Source organism: Phlebotomus papatasi, chromosome 1, assembly GCF_024763615.1.
Source record: "Phlebotomus papatasi isolate M1 chromosome 1, Ppap_2.1, whole genome shotgun sequence".
NCBI classification, from domain to species: domain Eukaryota; kingdom Metazoa; phylum Arthropoda; class Insecta; order Diptera; family Psychodidae; genus Phlebotomus; species Phlebotomus papatasi.
The window spans coordinates 6,024,163-6,046,296 of NC_077222.1; the positions used below are offsets into that span (position 1 = coordinate 6,024,163).

Here is a 22,134-nt window from a genome sequence, read left to right on the forward strand (position 1 = left end):
CTGCAAGATTTTGGATCAAAATAATCTTTCAATATTCCGTAGTTTACCCAAAAATTCCAAAATGATTTATCCAAAGTACAGACAAGTTTTCTTACCTTTAGACCGGAAACGTGCTACAAATTTTATTAAATTTTTATGTTTATGTAAAAAATTTTCAGCGATAGGTCTTGTTTTTTTTTGTGGAGAAAATTAAAGGAATTTTTAATAAATTTTTCATTTAATCCTCATGGTGGAAAACGAAAGATTAGGTAGCTATTCCAATAGCTCCCAAAAAATCTTTTTAGTTTTTCCTTCAATGAGGTTATGACATTATTGCAATTATACACTGATAAGGAAATCCTGCAATTAATAAATAATTGGTTTCCTATACTGTTTCTATATCCAAACAAATATACTCCCATTTTTCGACAATTATTTAATGCTTTTTTTTTAAATGTATTTCATCTGGGTTTTAATACTTATCAATAAATTCTCACATTTAGATTTAATTATTTTAAAAATTCTAAGTTATTATCCATGATACACGTACATATATACAAAAGAACAGTTATGGCGAAAGGATGTGATTCAAATGGAAATTATTTCCGATGAGTTTTCGATTATAGAATGATCGCATTTTTCTTCGAATTTTTTTTCGTTTTTTTTTTGCAGAGGGAAAATCTTCCTAAGATGATAATTTTTTGCGACAACAGCGAAAAAATGAAGCTTTAATTTGGAAAAAAAATCTGTGTGATGTGTTTTTTTTTTGAGGGGAAGTATTTTGCACGAATTGAACTTGAGTAAATTTGATTTAATATAATATCTAGACATTCAATAATTTTTTTTCACTTTTAAGTCTCATGATCAGTCCTGAAAAATTGCCCCACTCCATTTCCAGGGGACAAATTCCTTTTCTATAAAAAATGTTATGTGCGTTGCGTATAATATCCGCCTCGAAAATTTAATTTAACACTTTAATGCTGGATTTTTTTTCTTTTATCTGTTCTACATGAGAGATGATTTTGCTGAAGAAATTCTTTGGTGGGATTTTTATTTTTATTTTTCTTCTATTATAGAATCATCTCTCACTGCAAAAAGCCAAATAACAAGAGTTTTTTTTTATTGGTTTTTTAAAAATATAAATCACGGTTGCAATCACTACAATTTCACGTTGAAAAATTTCTACGTCCCAATTGATTCTTTTTTTTAGTTTTATTTTTATTTTTTTTAATTTCTTGTTTTGCATTTTTCACCTTTTTTCTAATACGAATTTTGATAGTCCTAGTATATTGAACAGATTTTCTTTTAATAATTCATTTTGTTAGTATCAAATGTCTACATATCACCTCACAGTTAATAAAATGTCTATAATTCGATCCAGTCTTAAATGTGTTATTAAATTTCTTTCTTATTCTTCTTATATTTTTTTTTCACCTTTATGCCGCTTCTGTCTTCACAAATAATAAAATTTGCTTTTGCCATTTGAGAATCATCTCTATTGCTTATTTGATGTTCAAATTCTCATCTGATTCATTCTTTCTGCTCACATTCCTTTTTTTTTCAAAATAAATATTTCTTGTCCGGAAATAAAATTATTTTCACTTCTTCCATTTTTTCAACAAAATTCTCTTTTGCTTTTTTTTAGGTCCTCAAACACAGTGCGATTTGGTCCGCAAACCAGCTTAGAATTTTTCACCATTTTCCCCTTCAAATCTCTTGGATTTTATCCATTTCGTTTACTCTTTTACACCAAGACCATATCGTAGCGTGTTTATTCAATGTAAAATTCTTTTTTTTTTCTTTCATTTTTTTCTCTCCATCTCCATGACATTTTTCTTGCCTTTCTGCTGATTTTTCAAACCTATTTTATTAGTAACTAATTACAATTTAAATTCCTAAAACTACGTAGTTTGAATATAAATTCGTGTGAAAAAATTCTTAACTAATTTCAATTGATGTCAAATCGAATTTTAGGCCATTCCGAAATGCCAATTAATTTCACGAAAATCGTTCTTTTCTCATTTTTTTTAAATTTAATTTTTATCTCAAGCAATGATAGAACTGACAATTTGAAGTGTTAACTGAAAAAATCGAAATTTGAGAGGACGTTTTTGTTTTTTAAATTGAAATATTATTTAAACCTCTTAGAATTGTAAAGTACACTTCTTAGAATTAAGCTTACTATCCTAATTCAGCCCTTGTGATGGACTCACTCTAATTTTTCAAACGCGTAAAATGCCGATTTTGTCAAAGTTTTTCTTTTTATTTTATAAATTTTGTGCGGGATATTGGTAAATTAAATAATTTTTCTTCCACTTTTTGAAAAGCATTTTTTCAGTTGGTTTTGTCTCTTAATGCTAAAACACTCATTCCATGACACACTCACGCATATGGCTTATACTGTATTTAATTAAATTACTAGAAAATCCACTTTCTTCTTTGCAAAAACGTTTTTTTTTTTACTTCTTCTCAAAGAGCTGACATGTGCTTCCCTTTCTTGTTCAAAGTTCAAAGACTGAAAGAATATTCACAATTTGTATTTTTTTTAATGCTTCACTTTCTAAAATAACGACAAATAACAGAAAGAATTTATATTAATTTTATACGTATACTCCACAACACAACATTTTCAATTAATTCTTTTACATGAGGAATTTTGCTTTTGAAAAGCACATTAAATAAAGAGAGAGAAAGCGTAGGAGACACACATTAAATATCCTACAATTGTAAAAAAGTTCATTTTGAAAAAACACCGTTAAAGGATTCTCCTTGGAGACTAATTTGGGATTTGTGCATCTCTCTGTATTAATCTCTAGAAAGTACGACAATAAGATGATACAAATATATAGACAGTGCTCTAATTTATTATTATGTAGGATATTTTTATCATATGGATATTTGTATGGAAGTTACATTATTTGAAGCTTACAACTTTGTTAAAACTTTGCACTTTGACTCAAAATTTAAGCCTCGGTGGATTTGCTGTTGAATAAAATTTACAAAAGAGGCAGTATCAGAGTTGGAAAGTTAAAGTTTTGTAGATAAAGATTAATAAAAGGGATTAAGAGGAATATTGAGAAATTAATTAATATCCATAAAATAATTTCAATCTTATCACGTTCTCCGATTGCCTGAGGCTTTTAAACTTTCAAGCTCTCGGCCATTCAGATAATGTGATCTGACTTTAATATTTATTGGGATAAAATATTTAAATGCATGTGAATAATGTTTAATGAAGACAAATATATTTATTATTTAAAAAAAAATGAGGATTAACCACTTTTAATGAAGTATTCAGTTCCATAAAATATTTCAGTCTCACCTGCTTTCTGATTGGATAGCGCTTGAAAGCATTAAAAGCTTCCTAAGATTCAGCCAATCAGAGAACGAGAAGAAACTAAAATATTTTTTGCAATTTAATACGACTATACACGCTAAACCTACCGACCGTTTTTGGTCGTTTTTCGGTCAAATCACAAACCGTGGTAGGGTAGGGTACTCAACAAATTCGCCTTGAAAAATAGCAAAAAATTAAAATTTAAACACTGAAAAATAGATTACATGCATATTTTAAGAAATTCATAAAGTTTGAACGCGACACTGTACCGTTTAAATATATGTTAATTTTAAACCGGTCAATTTGACCGGGTCTTGGTAGGTTTAGTCTTACACAAATGACCAAAATGGTTAGGCCTATCAAATGTTTTAGCCCATTAAACAAAGTCTCTTGTGCTGTCAGAGAAGGAAACTGGAAGCTTTCCTGTGAAAAAGCTCAAATGTGTTGAGCTTTCGTTTTTCCATGCTATAAATTTTATGAGTATTATTATTATTATTTATGTTGAGGTGATACCAAAAACAGGCCCGGGCGTTGTGACTGGTCGGGGACAATAAAGCTCCAGATTGGGGCGTTTCGATGACCAGGGCAGGGCAAACTAAATTGCCAAGGGATATCTTCTGTTGTATCCCATATGGCGGACAGTACTCGTACTACAAGATATGAATATTGTCCTCTTCTATTGTACGTTTGGGCTGGTATGATTAGTGTATGATTGAAGATTTTCCGATGATCGCCAGTGGGAATGGAGTCACCTCAAGATTAAAACATTTTTTTAATCTTCCCCAGAGCTTTCGTTCGGGATATGGACCTTCTTCAGTGGCTATAAGGGTATCTTTTATTTATTTTAAAATTATTCTTGTACAACAGAGGTGTGCAATAACCGTTTGAAACCGAACAAACGTCAAAAGAAACTTGTTCGTCAATGGTCAAAACTTATTTTGACGTTTATTCGGTTTCAACGATTTTTGCACACCTCTGTTGTACAAGATCTTTTTTTCATTGGACATTTTCAAATCTACTCCCTCGACTAAACTATTTTTTTTGACTTCTTGGGGATCGTTAGTCTTGTTTACAATGTCATAAATCATCTGGGGAATATTAAAAAAGTGTTTTAATCTTGAGGTGACTCTATTCTCACTAGCGATCACCGGAAAATCTTCAATCATTGTCCTTTTCACCTTCTAGACAATATCGGCAAATCTCATTCGCGCTAATGCCTATTCCTTTTAAGTGGGGGCCAAGAGTGCAGTATCCTTTGAGCAGGCCAACTAACATTCTTAAACCGTCTATAGTGTTTAGGAGCAATTTTTTTTAAAGAAAGCTTTTTTAAAGAAAATTTCCCCTATCTTTGGCAGAGACGTTAAAATTCTTTTAAAAAGCAATTTTTGACGAAAATTGCTTGAAGTGTGTAGACGCCTTTAGCTATGTTTTGTTGAGATTTTGAATTTCTTTACTTCATTTACCGCCTGGTTACAGGATTAGGTTTCTACGCCGGAGACCAGGAAGCTTATCCCAGTGTATTTTGTGCCTTTTGAGTAAAATTGAGATGAGCGCTATTTGCAGACAATCTATCAAGGAGTTTCTTGGCGGGATCCATTTTCGGAAGAGTCGGAGTCCCTTTGCTATAAAAATTGCCATTTTGTTATCAGGCTTCTTAGCCTGTTTTTCTTTAATCCAATGGCTTCTCTCGGGGTATAAAAGGGGGTAATGTGACACATAGATTCTCCTCGTCAATTCCCCCAAGACCTTAAGCGGTCTAGATGCTTGGTATGCCTCGGGTACACTCGAAAAATCACGAACCTGAGGCTAACGAACGCGATCTGGTCCTTTTAGAGACGGTTAAGCGAGGGGCTAACAACCCCTCCCCGTAAAAGCAAGATTGTGAAGCATCCCAATTCTTTCCCGGACACCTGGAACGCGAACTTTCCTTAAGCGAGGCACTTACGACACTCACAGGTGGTGGTCCTCCGTGCGAGCTCCTCGCATACACGATGTGCACTGGCGAAGCTCTCGTGACGTAGTGACTACACCACTCGTGTCGCTACTTATCACCTTCACACACTCAGCGGCTGGCCGGAAGGAACCGTCATGATTCAAATTTAACGGACATTTCTACAGTGAGGTTGTAGAGAACGACCCTACTTTACTGTGTTGGCAGGAATAACGACTACAATTGTTACGAAAATTGATAAGTACTGACGGAGAGTCGTCAGGACTGGAGGACGTTAGTGGGAGACGCCCGGTACCTTAAAGGGACATTGCAGCCACCTAATTAAGTAAGTAAGCCTCTACCATGGAAAATTCCTTATGAATATCAAGTCTTATCGCGGCTAATTGCCCAACAGCGACCCAGCTCTGTGTCTCCATCCCAACTGTTCCAGGCCATGCTACGGACTGACTGATTGGTTAACTACAAAAGGTTCAGTTTGACAATTGCCATAACTTTATCCCAGATTGTTGTAAAAGCTTCAATATTGATACTCCTAAACTTTTTGGTCATTTGCTCTAGCTTTAATGCTGTACTAAAATTTTCCCAGATGGTTACCTGGGATTACCTGCTTTTTTTTAAGTTTAAACATTATAAAAAAAGATCTCTAAAGCACTGTTAATTTTCTGTCATAGACTCCTTTTACATTTTTTTAATTCTAGATGTTCCTGTCACAGATATTATACATAATATTGCACATAAGTAAAATGCAAATTTTAGTTACAAAAGTTCAGCTTATGATATCTATACTTTGAATTACAATTTACCTTCCAACTCTGATATGTTTCAATGTGAATTTTAAAAGACTTTGAAATTTTTTTTTCAAAATTCAAGACAAATGCTTGTGTCCATTAAAAAAGAAAAAAAAATGCCGTGAAACTATTTGTTCTAGCTTTAAGCGATGCGCACAGGTCTTTTTGCCAAAGTGAGCGAAATAAAAGTTTTATTGTTACTCAAAAAATATCTGTGCGCACCCCACTATACTATCGCAGAACTGTAGAAAAATTAAAGTGTTTTTTCCAAGCAATTATATAGATTACTATTTGTTTTAAAGGACTTTGTATTCACTTTTAATGGATGTTTTTTTTTATATGAAATACAATAAAATTTGCAAAATTAACGATTCTACTTTTGGGGGGACGCTTTGTTTTAAAAATGTTTTCATTTTTTTTTATTAAATATATTTAATTATTTAATTTAAAATAAATCGTATAGTGTGAATTTTTAATTTACATTTTTTTCTCAAATATTTATTTAGTTTAAAAAATTTATTTAGTTTTGTACTTGAAGCATATTATTAAAAATATGTTTATATTCAATAAAGAGAAAAAAAGGTAAAATTAGAACTACATTGAATTTAAATAAAATATAAAAGATGAAAAGAAAAACACATCTAGACATTTATTAGGTAAAAAGGTCAAATAGTAGGTTTTATCTTTTCATTATTACTAGGATTTTAAATAGAATAGAATATTGTGAATGTGTGATAGTTTGAAGAAAATGAGTTTGCATTATTAACTTATACATGTTTTTTCTTTACTCATTGTAATAATATATATATTTGTTATTAACTCACTAACAAAGAGACTACATTTAATGAATTATACGAATAATATTGAGAGATTATTTTTTCTTATACTTCTCCATTTTTTTATTTATTTATTCACTTCACGGATGGATCTTCCTTATTAGTCATTTATTTTAATTTTTTTTTTAAATTTATTTATGCTCGATTGCAGCCATTTTAGTGGTTTTCTAATCTAACACTGTCATAGAGATTTATTTTTTGTAAAAGACCAGTCTATTGCTTCGAATTTGTGTTGTCACCCTTCCTTCATTTCCTAAAGATTATACTTGTTATCTTATTTATGCAAGACCTAAACATTTTGAAATATTTTTTCGTTATTTTTTGTGATTTTATTGTGTGAAAATGGCAGCATTTTCTTTCGATATTTCTCTTTTTTTTAATTTAAAAATTCTATTACTAATTTACTTTTGAGGTATTTTGCGGTAGAAAAAAAGCGAAAAGTAAAATTTAATTGCACAATATTTTTTTTAAATTTACCATTTATCATTGTAGTTTTGTTTTACAATCAAGAAAATTTGTTATTATTAGTACTAAGAGGAAATTTATTTTTCTCTTTTACTTTCGAATGCGAAGGAGATGCTCGATGACTTTAGCAATTTCATCTAGTAAATTTGATACTAAACATGATATGATACAACTGGGCTAGTAAATGGGATTCATTTATCTCTTTTTCATAATTACTTTGAGGTATTACACGTTTGGCAGTATATATTTTTTTGCTTATTCACACATACAATTATATTAATATTAGCATTAGCACAAAAATTGTGTGTTTTTGCTCTAATCAAATTTTTCAGGTGAAATAACTAAAGTCACTCAAAGGAATTTCTTGGATATTTTGCATGTGTGTATAAAACATCTAAATTTTCCTTAAAATTTTTCATAATTTAGCCGGTATTTATGACCTTTCTCGGGGTCCTCTGAGAGAGATTTCTCCAGTGGATATCAACCAAATTATTAGAATGTTTTCTCACTGAGAACGCTGGATGGGATTTCCACGATTTTCTTTGTTGTCCATGTTTGTATGTAAAAAAAAGACTCTTTTCTCTTTTTGTACATCGTTTTCAAAATGTGTTGAAAGGCGATGGACCCGGTTGGAATTATTTACGATCAATCCCAGCATATTGTTATCAATCGAAAATAACTCAAATCAAGTTTTGTACATAATTGCATTAAACTGTCGTTTTACTATTTTCCATTTAAATGTATCCTTTAGATATCCTTTACTATGTCTTTTCTATAAGCTATTGTAGACCGGTTATGTTGCTTTCGTGCTAATTAGAATTACATACATTCACTGGAAATATTTTTAGTTTTTGCGCTAAATGCAATTGATTGTTTATTCATCGACGAAAATTGTTCTTTTACGATTTTACAATCTGTTGATTTGTCCACTATTTTTCTGCTATTAACTATAAAATGTCTTTAGAAATTCTGTAATTCCGTATTTCTCTGTATGCAGGATTGCTTTGGGATTAAGGAGAAGACAGATGTTCCCTTAAAAATATACATTTAGAGGTCTGTTTCGTATTTAAAAGTTACGGAAAGGCATGTTCACCATGAAAAGTATTAGCCAATAAAATGAAATAATTTTCCACAATAAAAACTTTCTATTGACTGATGCTTTTTCTGTGGCAAAACTTGCATTTTTAAATTGTGTGAATAGGATTTCAAGTCTAAAGTGTACAGAAAACGCTGGAAGTTCGAGGGGTTTATAGTTTTGTCTTTAAAGATTGTTTTTTGAATGCCGATTTGGCGATTTTTCAAAACAGGATTTGACTTATGATCTTGCCTTGGAGCGCCTTGGGATCGACTGTGAACATCTTCCTAAAATAGCGAGGGATCCAGGCGTGAGCTGCGAAGTTTGGTGTCCTAGGCCTGCTACCCCGATTACGGTAAACGGTTGAAAATGAATAAATAAAAGACTTAGACTGAGTATTTCTTTTTATCATTTTTTAGTTCTTATTAATTTTAAGTAACTACACCGGTTTTTGAGTTTGATGATACCTGGAGCCGATTTCTAAATGAATTGAATCCTAAGTGCCGATTACTTAACTCTTTCCGGACCGCAGCATATGCTGCAAGCCAATTTCACAATTTTTAATCAAAAATATCTAAGCTCAGGAATTAATTGAGGTCCTACAAAAAATATCTTACATTTGGACATCCTTATAGTTTGTAATCATCCACAAAAATAGGATTTTTATCAGTTCTGAAAACTTAAAAAACATTGTTTTTCACAGAACATTCATATGCTGCTTTGGGTACTCTCGTCCCAAAAGAGACGAAAGAGTTAACGGGGTTCAAAGCTACACAATAGAAAATTTTCAGCTCCTTTACCATGATTTTCAGTGTAAATTTAACATAAACATGAAATCGTATGTACTCATACATATTTGTGTAATTTGTACACATTTCGTCTGAAAACTGTGTAATTTGTACACATTTTGTCTGAAAACTGTGTAATTTGTACACATTTTGTCTAAAAAACTGTGTAATTTTACACGACATATGTAAGGAAATCTACACAACTGCGTGATCATTCGCAGTTGGTTATACAGTTTACCATTACATAAAATTTAAATTACACATTTTCAGATTACGAGTTTTGCTGAAATACCTATTCGAGTAACTTTACAAGAATAATCGTGGTATAAAAGCAAACCAACGACTATCCTTGTGATCTTTTTTTACTGTGTAATTTGCATTTGAAACATCTAATTAGCGCTCTTCTCGGTTTAATGATTTAACGAAAATTTCAATTTCAAATTTAGACATACTCATTGTCGCCAATTGCCGATTTTAGAAAAAAATACTGCCAATTAATTTTTAAAAATTTATTTTTTGAATGTATTAGATGAATTTGTTGTCAAATCCGACTTGAAACACAAAATTCAGTCCTTTTTGTTGGTTTTAGAACTTCAAGAGAATGTTTAGTTAGAATTTTTTGGCAACTCGGCATTGATTATCCATTTCAGAGAAGATTAATGGCAATTTTAAAGTAATTTCAATGTCTATTGCTTATGTTTTCATAAAGGTTGATGTAAAATTTTGCCTTAAACATTATACAATCGCCGTTAGGATTCAATAAAAACTTCATTGAAAATGCTAAGTCGTTTTGACGCCGATTGCCGATGTCAGAGAAAATTAACCGTCCGATTTTTTAAATAAGTTTTACGTCTTCTGCCGCTGTCTTCATGAAGAATAATGTCAAATTTGTATAAAAAACATGAAAATTTCTTCATTTTTATTATAATCGTGATTAAAAAAAACTTCAATAAAATTTCAAGATACCTCGGCGCCGATTTGTGATATCAGAGAAATTGAACGCCAATTTTTGAATAAGATTTACGCATCCCGCTAATGTTTTCACGAAGACTAACGTTGAATTTGCATTTAAAGCATGAAATCTTCTCCATTTTGTTACAATCGCGATTGAAAAGAATTTTAATAAAATGTCAAGACACCTCGACGCCGATGAGCGATCTCAGAGAAATTTACCGCCGGTTTTTAAATATATTTTACGTGTTTTGCTGATGTTTTCATGAAGAATAATATCAAATTTGTATTAAAAACATGAAATCTTCTCCGTTTTGTTACAATCGTGATTGAAAATTAAACTTCAATAAAATGTCTAGACACCTCGACGCCGATTAGCGATCCCAGAAAAATTTACCACAGGTTTTTAAATAAATTTTACGTCCTTTGCTAAAGTTTTCACGAAGAGTTATGTCAAATTTATGTTTAAATCATGTAATTTTCTCTGTTTTGTTACAATAATTCTTGAATTAGGATTTTTTTCAAATGCATCATACACCTTGGCGCCGATTTTTTAATCGGCTGTTGTTTTCACGAAAACCAATGTCAAATTTATATTTAAATCGTGAAATTTTTTCCGAACAACATCTTGGCGCCGATTGCCGATATTAGAAAAAAATAGTTCCGATTTTTAAATAAGTTTAAAGTCCAATGTTTTCATAAGAAAAAATTATTTAAAACATGAAATTTTTTCCTCTTCGTTAGTAAAAAAGTTTATTAAAAACATCAATGAAAATGTAAGGTTAAATCGGCGCCGATTTTAAAGAACAAATTAGCGATTTTTAAACGGATTTCATGAATGTGGTAGACGTCTCCAAGGAGATTGATGGCATTCACACAAACTTATTGCCATTTTTAACACCAGATAAATGCAGTTTTTCCATTTATTTATGAAAAAACGAAAGCTATTCACCCCTCGGGAAAGCCTCTAAATTGAACGCCTCAGAAATTTGGTTCTACAAATGCTGTTAAATCGTCTATGTAGCCTTCTTCTATACACTTTTAGACGTTGATTTTGCATTAACGAATACTTTTACTACTGAAAGAAACCGTATATTAGATGTTTGGTGTATTTCTCTCAATTTTATATGTTAAATTTCTCAAAGTCTCTCATAACTATCTTAAGGATTTACTTTGACATCATCTTAGAGCATGAGTCAAGAAAAAATCTCCTTTCATACTTGGTATTTTTCACTTTAGCAATAATATAAGAGGAAGACCATAGGAATAGGTCTGAGAGCACATTTGCAAGTCCCCATTTGTACGTGATTTCATCAGATGATCTGAGAAGGTTGCCCCAAACGCAGCATTTTGGAATTAAAATTTTTCTTTTTTTATTTTAATCCAAATGCGAAGTTACCATTTTAGCCTTTTTTCATTTTTATTTTTACACATTTTCTTTGCAAAAAATCATAGTTTTGGCAATAGCTCATTTTATTTGATGGGGCGAAAATGACCAACTAAAATAGTATAATTATTTAGGAGACTTGACTTGTGATCTCACAACTTATTCATGGTACACATTACTCTTTGATATAATTACAAATTTTTCTTTTCACTTTTTTCTTCTTCTCTACGTTTTGTTTTTCTTTTCTTTCTTCATTATGTATTTATTACAATAATATTGAATAAAATTTTATTTACTTTCCTCCATAATTCTTTGCAATAAATTATTTTACTTCAATTTCAATCTCACGCACATATTCTTCCATTTAAAAATCCAAATTGTGACACATTTTGCCAATAAATCAATTCAATTTCGTTGGGAGATGGTGATGGCATTTTCTTTTTTTGCCGGAAAAATTCACCTGCGACTCCAAGTTAGGGATACGAAATTGAATTGAAATATTGTTTGAAAAAAAGTGTCACTGTGAGGTACAATCAGTAATTGCAAAATTCATTTATTGATTAGGTAGAATCACATAATATCTTTTTTTTGTTTATAAACATTGTAAAAATGAAAACTGATTAAAAACAGCTCAACATCTTGGTTCAGCGTTTCATTTTAAAATTGGTCAAACATAAGAACTAAATTTTGTATCAATTTAAATTATTCTGCATTACAGGTGAAACGACGTGACTAATATATTTTAAAACACTAAGATTAATTAATTATGGTGTGATTTATTTTGTGTGTTGGGTCTTTACTGTCCATCTCACGCACAATTTAAACTAGTTTTCTTTTTGCTCTTGCTAAGATTTTAAAAGTTAGAATTATTAGTAAGTTGATTGATTTTGTCCCTACTTGTTTCCCCATTTCTTTTTTGAGACCTTTCTAGGGGTTCTCTCTATTTTACATCAAGAATCTAAAATCACATTCATCCCAAAAATTCATTCAGTCGATTCACAAATTCACACAATCTCGCCTCGAGTGGATTAGGGGGACCATTTAACTCAGTTACTATCGATTTTAGCATGAATTGATTATAAAAAATCCGGTAATCACCAGTGAGAGTTTTCTTCACCTCAAAACTAAAACACCTTTTTAATCTTGTCCAGAGCTTTCGGTCCGGATATAGACCTTCTTCAGTGGTCCATATCCGAAGGTCCATATCCGGACCGAAAGCTCTGGGCAAGATTAAAAAGGTGTTTTAGTCTTGAGGTGAAGAAAACGCTCACTGATGATCACCGGAATTTTTATAATCGATTTTAGCAGTATCATTAAGTTCTCTTTAAGTTAAATAGTCCCCAAATAACAAAAGTTGATTTGAAATTTAGAATTTGGTTCTTATTGCTCGGTTTTGTTGAGTGTTTTGTGTTCAAATATCGGCAATTTTATTCTCTAAAGGGCTGTCTCAATGAGTTTCTTTTCGTTTTTTTGAATTCAACGATCTTCATTTGATATCAAAAATCCCACAAAGATAAAACACAAAGTTTTTTTTATTACTAGGATGAAAAATGTATTTTCTTACCTGCTACTTAGCTTAAAATCATCATTTCCACCAGCAATTCTTGCCATATCCTATACATCAGATACGAGAATTGCAGATGCAAAAGATAAAATATTAATGTGTTTATTTATTTTTTTAACTTTTTTTTCCAAAAAGGTATACGATCAAAGTCTATCCGAATCTCTTGATTAATTAATAAATTTTCAATAGGCGACATAAGTTTTTTTCTTCTCTATATTGGATTGTTTTTTTTTTATTTTTTGGTTTCCTAAAAACGTGTAGAAGCGATTAATTTCTCTTTCAAAGTAATTTTTCTACATTGTTTTCCTTCCAATTATTTTTCCATCATTTTTTTAGAGACGATAATATCACTTTATGCTTAAAAAACTTTTTCACTTCACATGATCTTCAGCTCCAAATACTTCCTTAAATCACTATTTTGGATATCAAAACTAGAAATTTTTATCATACACGACTATTTTTTTTTTTAATTTAAATTGTTTTTGAAAAGATTTTTTTTTGGCAATTTCTAATTTGTTTAAAATCGAAATTCGATCGCTCGAATAGAGTCCTAAAGAGACAAGAAAAAAGAGAACTACAGAAAACAAAACACAAAAATTAACCACATTTGTGGAAAGTTTGTAACTTAAAGAGGTCTTTTAAAAAAAAACCAACTTCTTAGAGTTTAGTCCTAAAAATGCCAATGATTTTTTTTTGGGTTTTTTTTACCTAATTTAATTCTACCAATTGAATGATTTTGTCACAGCGAGTTTTGAACTCATTTCACGCAAATCTCATTCAATCCAATTCTCGTTGCCCACAATATTTTTTTCTTTGTAAAAATGTACATTTTAATTCTTAAGAATTTTTTTTACAATTCTTAAGAATTTTAGCCTTAAAAATGTATATAATTGGATGTTTTGGTTTTTTTTATTCATCAACCACATCTCTCTAATATTCCTGACTTTACCACTTTTTTTTTTAATAATATACCTCTATTCTTTTTTTTTAAATTAATTATTATAAAAAACCTGGAAATCCTAATTATTCCTACAATACAATTCATATCATTTAAGAAATCGTTATTCCTCCAAATATATCTTAAATGTTATAAAATCTGTATCACTGCAGAAATTACTCCACTTTTCTCTTTGCTGTTGTGGTCTGATTTATCATCAGTGACTCTAATCATTTATGGCTATTGGGATAAGTATAAGATAAAACATGCCCTTACCTCCAAATACTTTCACAAAATCCACCTTTGTATCCGTCCCCGCATCACAAATCATGCACTAAAAGCATTTTCCATGTTTTATGGGGGACTTGGAGATTAGACTATTTAGTAATAATTAATTTTTGCGACAATCAGAAAAGAGGATATACCACATTTTATACGTTGATTTACTCCAAGCAACAACACTTGCCGAGGAATTACCTTTGAATGGATTTATTGTTTATATAAAAAAAACTAATAAAAAATAAAACAATGAAAATCAAAATTCAATGAAAAATAAACAAGCAAAAATATAAAAAAAAAATTATTTCAATATATCCTTCCTAAAAATCTATAATGATATTAACTAAAAATTGTTTAATGGGGGGAAAAATAATAAAAATCAACAATTATGTGATGAGTTTTTTCTTGGGGGCTCAGGAGGAGGGGTGTAATGATGGACGTGGGGGTAGTGAATGATTCAATTGCCCTAGAAGATATAAATTAATTGATCATATTGAGATAGTTGAGGAATTCATCGGAGAAGAGCTGCAGACAGGAGTTGGCCGCATTTTGACTATCATTGGCTTGCGGGAAGCGCTTTGATGTATAGGTCAGGGCTGCCTTTCCGGCGGAATTGGAATAGGTGGCACCTGGATAGGCGGTATTGGCCGGTGGAGTCGTTGGTGTGGCCCAGAGAGAGCTAACGGAATCTTTTGAAGATTTCGACAAATCACTGATCCAACCATTTGAGCCGGAAATTTCTTGGGGCCTCACGAGCCTTGGAATGCTGCTATCTCCATTCTTCTGCACTGTTGGTGTCCTCAGCAGACCCGTTGGTGCCTCCCACACATCAGGCACCTTATTCGGTGTCGATGTCACCATATTGGGACTGTGCAGCTGAGGCGGTGTAAACCATATAGAACTCACGGAATCCTTACTGGAGGACGAGCCCGAGGACATGAGGGTGGCCTGAGAGAGTTTCGATACCGGACTCTCCCAGAGATTCGTGCCCAACGGGTGACTGTTTGGTGAGGACTGTGTGGAGGCCCAGAGGGACTCCTTGCTGCTGGTGCTATGGCTGCTGCTCGGATTGTAGGTTGTCCTGACGGATGTAGCCGAGCAGGGACTAGTCGGCGGTATGCCCCACAATGAATTTTTGCCCCATTGGGCCTTGGAAATACTGCTGGAATCTCCATTGAGCATGGATAGTGGCATAATGCCTGGCTCCATATACCCATGCCCAAGCTTCATTGTCTTGAGCTCTTGCATGATGGAGCTCACTATTGAATCATTGCTTGAGTTAAATGCTTGGCTTGGCCTCACCTGCGCCGTGGATTTGTGGGGCGGCGGCAGCGGTGGCGGCGTTAGAGACTCCAGCGGGGCTTCATGTTATGGCCACTGCTGGAAGACCTGCAGGGGCTGCTTGGTGTAGCAGTATGCCAGAGGCTTTACAAAGTGCGTATCGTGACTTGTGCAATAGGGGCACGATACCAAGTGGCTGTAGTCACTAAAGAAGTTCAGCCGCTGATTTGGATGCAGTAGCAACTTGAAGCAGTTGTTGCACTGCAACGAAAGGAACAGTACCCAATAGGTTACTAACCTGGAATTCCGGAAACTTCATATTGATGAAGATGAGTACTGAAAGACTAATACACTAGCTCGTATTCGGATTTTGTGAACAGAATAGCCTTTGATAATCAAAGATACCGCTGTTCTGAGTACACAGAAAAAATATTTTGTAAAAATGTTCGTAAATGTTTGTGAATTTCTATGGGGGAGTTACAAAATGCTCGTGAATTTTATAACCCACAAACAAGTTCGTAAAAGTTTGTACTTTTTTCACAAACATTGTTCGTAACATGATCATTTGACGAACATTTTTTGTACTTTTACAAAAAATTGTCGATTGACTTGAAATTTTCAGAAAAAATTTTCAAATGTTATATTATAAAATAAAAAAAAAGAATTGGATATTTTGACCTGAGAGACCCATATAACCCCTTAAGTGTGTTGTATTCCGTTTTCGTTATTTATTGATTATTTATCTTTTAAGTTATTGCCAGTTTGATCCTTTTTATGTATTTTATTGGACAGAATATCGGTCAAAATAGGCCTAAGGCCTAAGACCTGAGCAAGAAAAAACAAAACAAAAAAAAAAGAAAAACGAATTGAAGAACTATACTAATCCCTATTAGCTGAACTACTAATCCTTTAAATTAAAGAAAACTCTGAATAGTAGTGCTATTCCATTGAAAAATGAACATTTTGCAGCACTTTACTGCTCTTAAGTGCTTCTACATGCTCAACTTTTCCTTGTGTTGGTTCCTGTCACGACTTTTTGGTGATTATAGAACACGGTGTAAGGACTAGAAAAAATAGTCAACACATGAATCAGTACAAAAAGTTCAGAATGCAGAAGCATTTTTGAACAGTAAAGTGCTTAAAAATGTTCAGTAGTGGAATTCCGTAATTCAAAAGAAGTAATCGAAAATCCGATTCATATCAATTATAAAGAGCTTCATAGAACTTCTTGAAGTGGCCATTCGATGGACACTGAACTTACATAAAATGTTGACCTGCTCTCGAATTTACTAAAAAATTGCCATATGACAATGTCATATCGTTATAGAATTCCGCTATAGGTGAAAGATTTCGCCTTTTAATTTTTTATTGGAAAAGCACCATAAAGTATGACCTACAAATGACCTTTAAAATTTGATAATTCTTTGAAAGTCATGAAACAGGGGGAAAAGTGATGATGAAATTATAAAAAAGCTGATATTCTGAGTTATTTAAGAAATTAAAGCAATATCCGTAGGATCGAAGTAGAATTAGTCACAGCTACTAAGCTTTAATCAATGTAGATTGTCCAATAACAACTCGTATGGGTTCATAAACATTAGACGGACATTAGACGGAAAGACTGAAATTAGTCTTAATTTATAAAAATTTAAGTTTAAGATTTAAGGCAACTACGATGTTTTATGAAACTTCCTCAGTAAATTCCACCTCGACTGAAGTATTTGATAATTGTAAAATTTCTTTAGCGATTAAAGATTGACCAAACTCGTATAAATTTATTTTAAAATGAAAAAAATATATATAATTTTTTTCTATTAGTTGAAAATTACTACATAGTATAATGAATCTAAATTTTTTAGCAGTTAGTACCCTAATGATTCACCCCTTTAAAATCGTAATTAAACAATGCAACTATTTTTTGCGTCTGGTATACGATTTCGTAACCTTGCAACATAGGGATTTATGGTTTTGATTAACGACTTTCAACCATTTTCTATTTCCACTTACTGTCCAAATACGGTTCCAAATTACCATTTTATTTACGCTTATTTTTAGTGATTCTTCACAATGAATTGTAAGTATATTCTCACATCACAAATTCAATTCAATGAAAGAGAGCTAGCAAATGGTCAAAAAATAGCAAGAATATGGTTATTTATGGCATATAAATTTCCACCAATAATTCTTCAATAATATTCATGGGCAAAATCATGGTATAATAAAGTGGATGGAAAATTATGTTGTGAAATGTATGGACTTGGTGAAGAGTTGAAAAATTCGTTTGAGGGAGTAAAAAAAAAAGCGCGATTTTTCTCATTGCCATTGAAATATTGCAAAAATATGGCAATAAAAATATTTTATAAACATAAATATCTGTCTGGCCTCGTAAAAATATTCATGGGATTTGTCGACACTGACTCTTGTGTTTGGCTACAAATGCGATGTGGGTGGATGATATGGGCAAAAGCCCCGGAGAAGATCTCCCGCAAAGGGTTGTTCTGACTTAAATGGCAAGGGAATATGCAAAAGAGAGTGTTTAGTGTTCGGCAAACTCAATTGCTTTCATGATTCATGGTTGACGGTGCTTTGATGGATGACTCTTGCCTTGGTGATTTTTGCTATATTTTAAACATCTCTTATAAACCAACTTTCTTTTCTCTTTGCCTTCATGGATGGGAATTATACAACACAAGCCGATATATTTCATTATTACAATTACATAGTATCTTATCTTCATTCACTTGCAACTTTTTACTGTATTTTTTTTGTTGGTATATCTCTCTTTCTGCCTTCCAAGGAAAGGAAGAGAAACCGACAGAGCATACATTATGCTATATGTATCAGACTTTTTTTTTCAATTAAAAAAAATATGCCAAGGATTTGCAACAGTCAGTTGCATAAGATGATATATATAAATATGCTAATGATAATTTTTTCTACATCGTAAGAATGAATATACTTCAATAACATACCTTTAGTCGTTCGGTGCAACATGGCATTGCAGCAAAGATATCGTAGGAATACATGGTACCCAACACTAGGGAAGATCCATCCCATTTCTGGCCGCAGAATCTGCAGAAAAGCATGAAAATTTAAATAGGCAAAAGCTTTTAGAAATTGTATTCGTTAGGATAGAAAGAACAGCTAAGTAATAATTCAAAATGTTTTGGCGAAAAATGCACAGTAAAATATGTACAATTTAAAAAGAATAATTTTTTTTTCAATGCTTAAACATTTGTTTTTACATAAAGGCACTGAAGGCTAATGCAAATTTTTTTTTCATAAAAAATTGACTTATTAGTCTGATAAATTTGAAATTGTGCATTAAAAGCTATCTAAAAATACATATTTCATAATGTTCGCCGAAATAATACAAGAACTATAAGGGAAAAGCGAAAAAATAGCTTCACTTTTTATTAGGCTTGATGGGCCTCTGCACAAACTTAAAGAAAAACAGGAACATATAGGGGGAATGGGGCTATTTTGAGCAGTAGTGCTACATTGACATACGATTTTTCGTAAAGTTCTAAAGGAAGCTGGGCCCTACACTTATTTTATTTAGGTCCGAAATTGTTTTGTAGAGCTAAACTGTATTACTTTGAAGCCCAGTTTCCTTTTCAAATATGGGAAAATATCGTATATCAATGTAGCCCCACCTTCCCCTACAATCCGCCTCCTGTCAACTTATTAGTTGGATAGAGACCAGACAGCGAAAGATATTAACTCTTAGTCTAAAGTGACCCCCGAACTGAACCAATGAAACAAACCCCTGAACTGAAACCAATGTGATAACTTTTATGGGTATCTTTTAGAACGGTTTGTTTTAGAAAGGCCAAATCCGGAACACTCAAATTCCGAAAGGGCCGAAATTCTGAAAGCCAAAATTCCGAAAAGGTCATGATGCTGAAAGGCAAAGTCCCAGAAGCTAAAATCCCAATAGAACCGAAATCCCCAAAAAAAGCTAAAATCCCGAAAGAACTGAAATCCTGAGAGCCAAAATCCTTAAAGGTGCAAGATCCTGTCAGACAAGATCCTGAAAGCTCAAATTCCAAAAGATCCGAAATTCTGAGATGCATAATTCCGTGATCCAAAATTCAATGTCTAAAACCCTAAAAGAGTTGTAATTATACGGAGGATAATGTGTGTATGATTTCCCAAAACATAGATAATTTCCCTTTGCGTCCAGCAAGCATAAGGTGTAATTGCGGGTATCGCTATTAACTCTTTCGCGTCTTTAGGGTAATGTCATGACTCGAGGAAAAAAGTTTTTTTTTTGGGTATTTACATTAATTGAAATCTATCTGTTCGTGCACGACATCATAATAGAAGGATGTAAGATTCTTGGCTCATTTTCTCAAGACTCCAGTTAGATTTCAATTAATGTAAATAGCCAAAAAGAATCTTTTTTCCCCGGGTCATATATGACCCTAAAGACGCGAAAGAGTTAAAAGAATCCGGAATTTTGGCCTATTCGAGATTTTTACGTTCAAGATTTTGGTATTCGGGATTCTAACCGGGACCGGGCTTTCAGGATTTTGGAGGTATTTCACACAGAAATTCTTCCATATAAACGTATGACCGAAAAAATTATTCCCACGAATTTTCAAAATCAAAGATCAAGCGCCTGACAAGTTGGCCTTTTTATATGGAGCTATTTGAAGCCAATTCCTAAATTGATCTAGGACTCAGCTCACAGTGCTCCAAGGAAAAAATTTATTTAAACAAAAATTTAGTATATTTATCCCTCCATACGGAAAGGTATCTTATAATACGGAAAAACTTCTCAATTTTTAAATATTTAGCATAACGATCACGAGTGCAGAAATATTCCCATACGCATTTGTATGTGAAAGTAAGACATTGGCTTCAACTTTGAAACTTTAAACTTGCCGGGGACTAGTCAAAGATTAGTCATTTTAGAGGGCTTATTTCTCAGCCGGTTTAATTGAATTTGGATTATTTAAAAAAGTCTTGAAATTTTTAACTCAATTGCACAGTTTCCGGTAATGTACCGGTAAAATACCCGTAATTGATATATCTAAAAAAAAACCAATAATATATATATATATATATATATATTTTAAATATAGCATAATATAGCTTTTTTGATACATCTAAAGCGATGCTCTAAAGGGTTGTAGCGTTTTACAAGAACGTTCTTTGGTTCGCTGATATTTTAATACTGACAATTAAAAAGGAACTATTCTTTTTAGATGATCATATTGGTTATTTGGTTATAAAATTTGGTTATGAAATATTGTTCATATTCTAAATAACCAAAAATCCAATTCTCGTTGATGAAATTTCGACTTGTCAGAATATAAGTCGAATAAGTCGATTTTTTTGCAAAATTCGTTTTTTCGTTTTTCGGGTACTCCTTAAGACTCTCTACCTTCTCTGTGTATATATCGGAAAGTTCATTATTCCCAAAGTCATAGGGGTTTCAAATCTTAAAAATCCTATACTCCGCATGTAAAATTTCAGCTTGAAATCGACCTCCTGTAAAGTTGACCATTCGCGACTTATTCGTCTTATATTCTGAGCTGTCGATTTATTGAAATATTTCATTGACCAATTTTGTATTACTTTGTAACACGAAGATTAAACGTAAATTTAATTACAATCAGCGTCTTATACACTCGTAAACTTAAAGTCTATATGATAAAGCTTACCTGCAACGGATTATTCGATCAGAAGAAATACCCTCAAGACATCCCATGCAAACTGACGTCAAATATTGTGTACGTCCTTCATATTTCACCTGAAATTGTAATTTTGGGATAAATTATGAATAATCTGACATTTCGGCAAATCAATAAATTTAAAGAGTTTAATATCACATCAAAGAGAAACTATAACTTCGACAAAAGAAATCACCGAAAAACCTGATACTTTAGTGTTTCTTCTTAAAAAAAAAAACAAAGGTCATGCACATGATTCAACAATTGCCTGTCTCTATATATCAGATATCTTGACATTGTGGATTTCTTGCAGACAGAGAATAACAAAGAGAACCATTTCACTGCATTAAAAATTCATTCACAACATTATTCCCACCACAAATTATTGCTCACTCGATTAACCACAAACGAAATCAATGAGTGATTTAAAAAGGGAAAAAACGGCATAAATGCTGTGATAAATCACGCTCTTGATAATTTTCGTAAAAGAAATAATAAAAAAATAAATTGCCCATCGATAAAAGAGAGTGAATTACCCTTAAAGTTTTTGTTAATTATTTATCGAATTAATCGATTAATGCATGAGCACGTTGCGTTTTTTCGGTAGATAATTTTACTTGACTTTTTGGTGATGAAGAAAAAAAAAAAGAAAATTGTTCAACAGGGAGCTTTAATGTAAAAATAAGAACAACCGCCATTTAGTTGTTTTAACAAAGAAGTGCACACGCGAGACAATAATTTATATAACGGAGGAGCTAAAATGCATAAATTGTGAGGAGTTGGGTAGTTTTGTGGCCCCAAAGTGGGTCACATGTCGAATGAATTTAGTGGTCAA

The 22,134-nt window shown here is 32.3% G+C and overlaps 1 protein-coding gene across 1 annotated transcript in view; it reads right to left on the bottom strand.

Moving 5' to 3' along the window:
- Positions 1-7,261: 7,261 nt before the first annotated feature.
- LOC129798607 (headcase protein) overlaps positions 7,262-22,134 on the bottom strand; it is a 243,585-nt gene continuing 228,712 nt past the window's right edge. The window contains exons 4-6 of the mRNA XM_055841833.1: positions 21,291-21,379; positions 18,591-18,690; positions 7,262-15,879 (exon numbers count right to left, since the gene is read on the bottom strand). Coding sequence (XP_055697808.1) covers positions 15,706-15,879; positions 18,591-18,690; positions 21,291-21,379 — 363 coding nt within the window. The 3' untranslated portion in view covers positions 7,262-15,705. The remainder of the gene's footprint in view (positions 15,880-18,590; positions 18,691-21,290; positions 21,380-22,134) is intronic.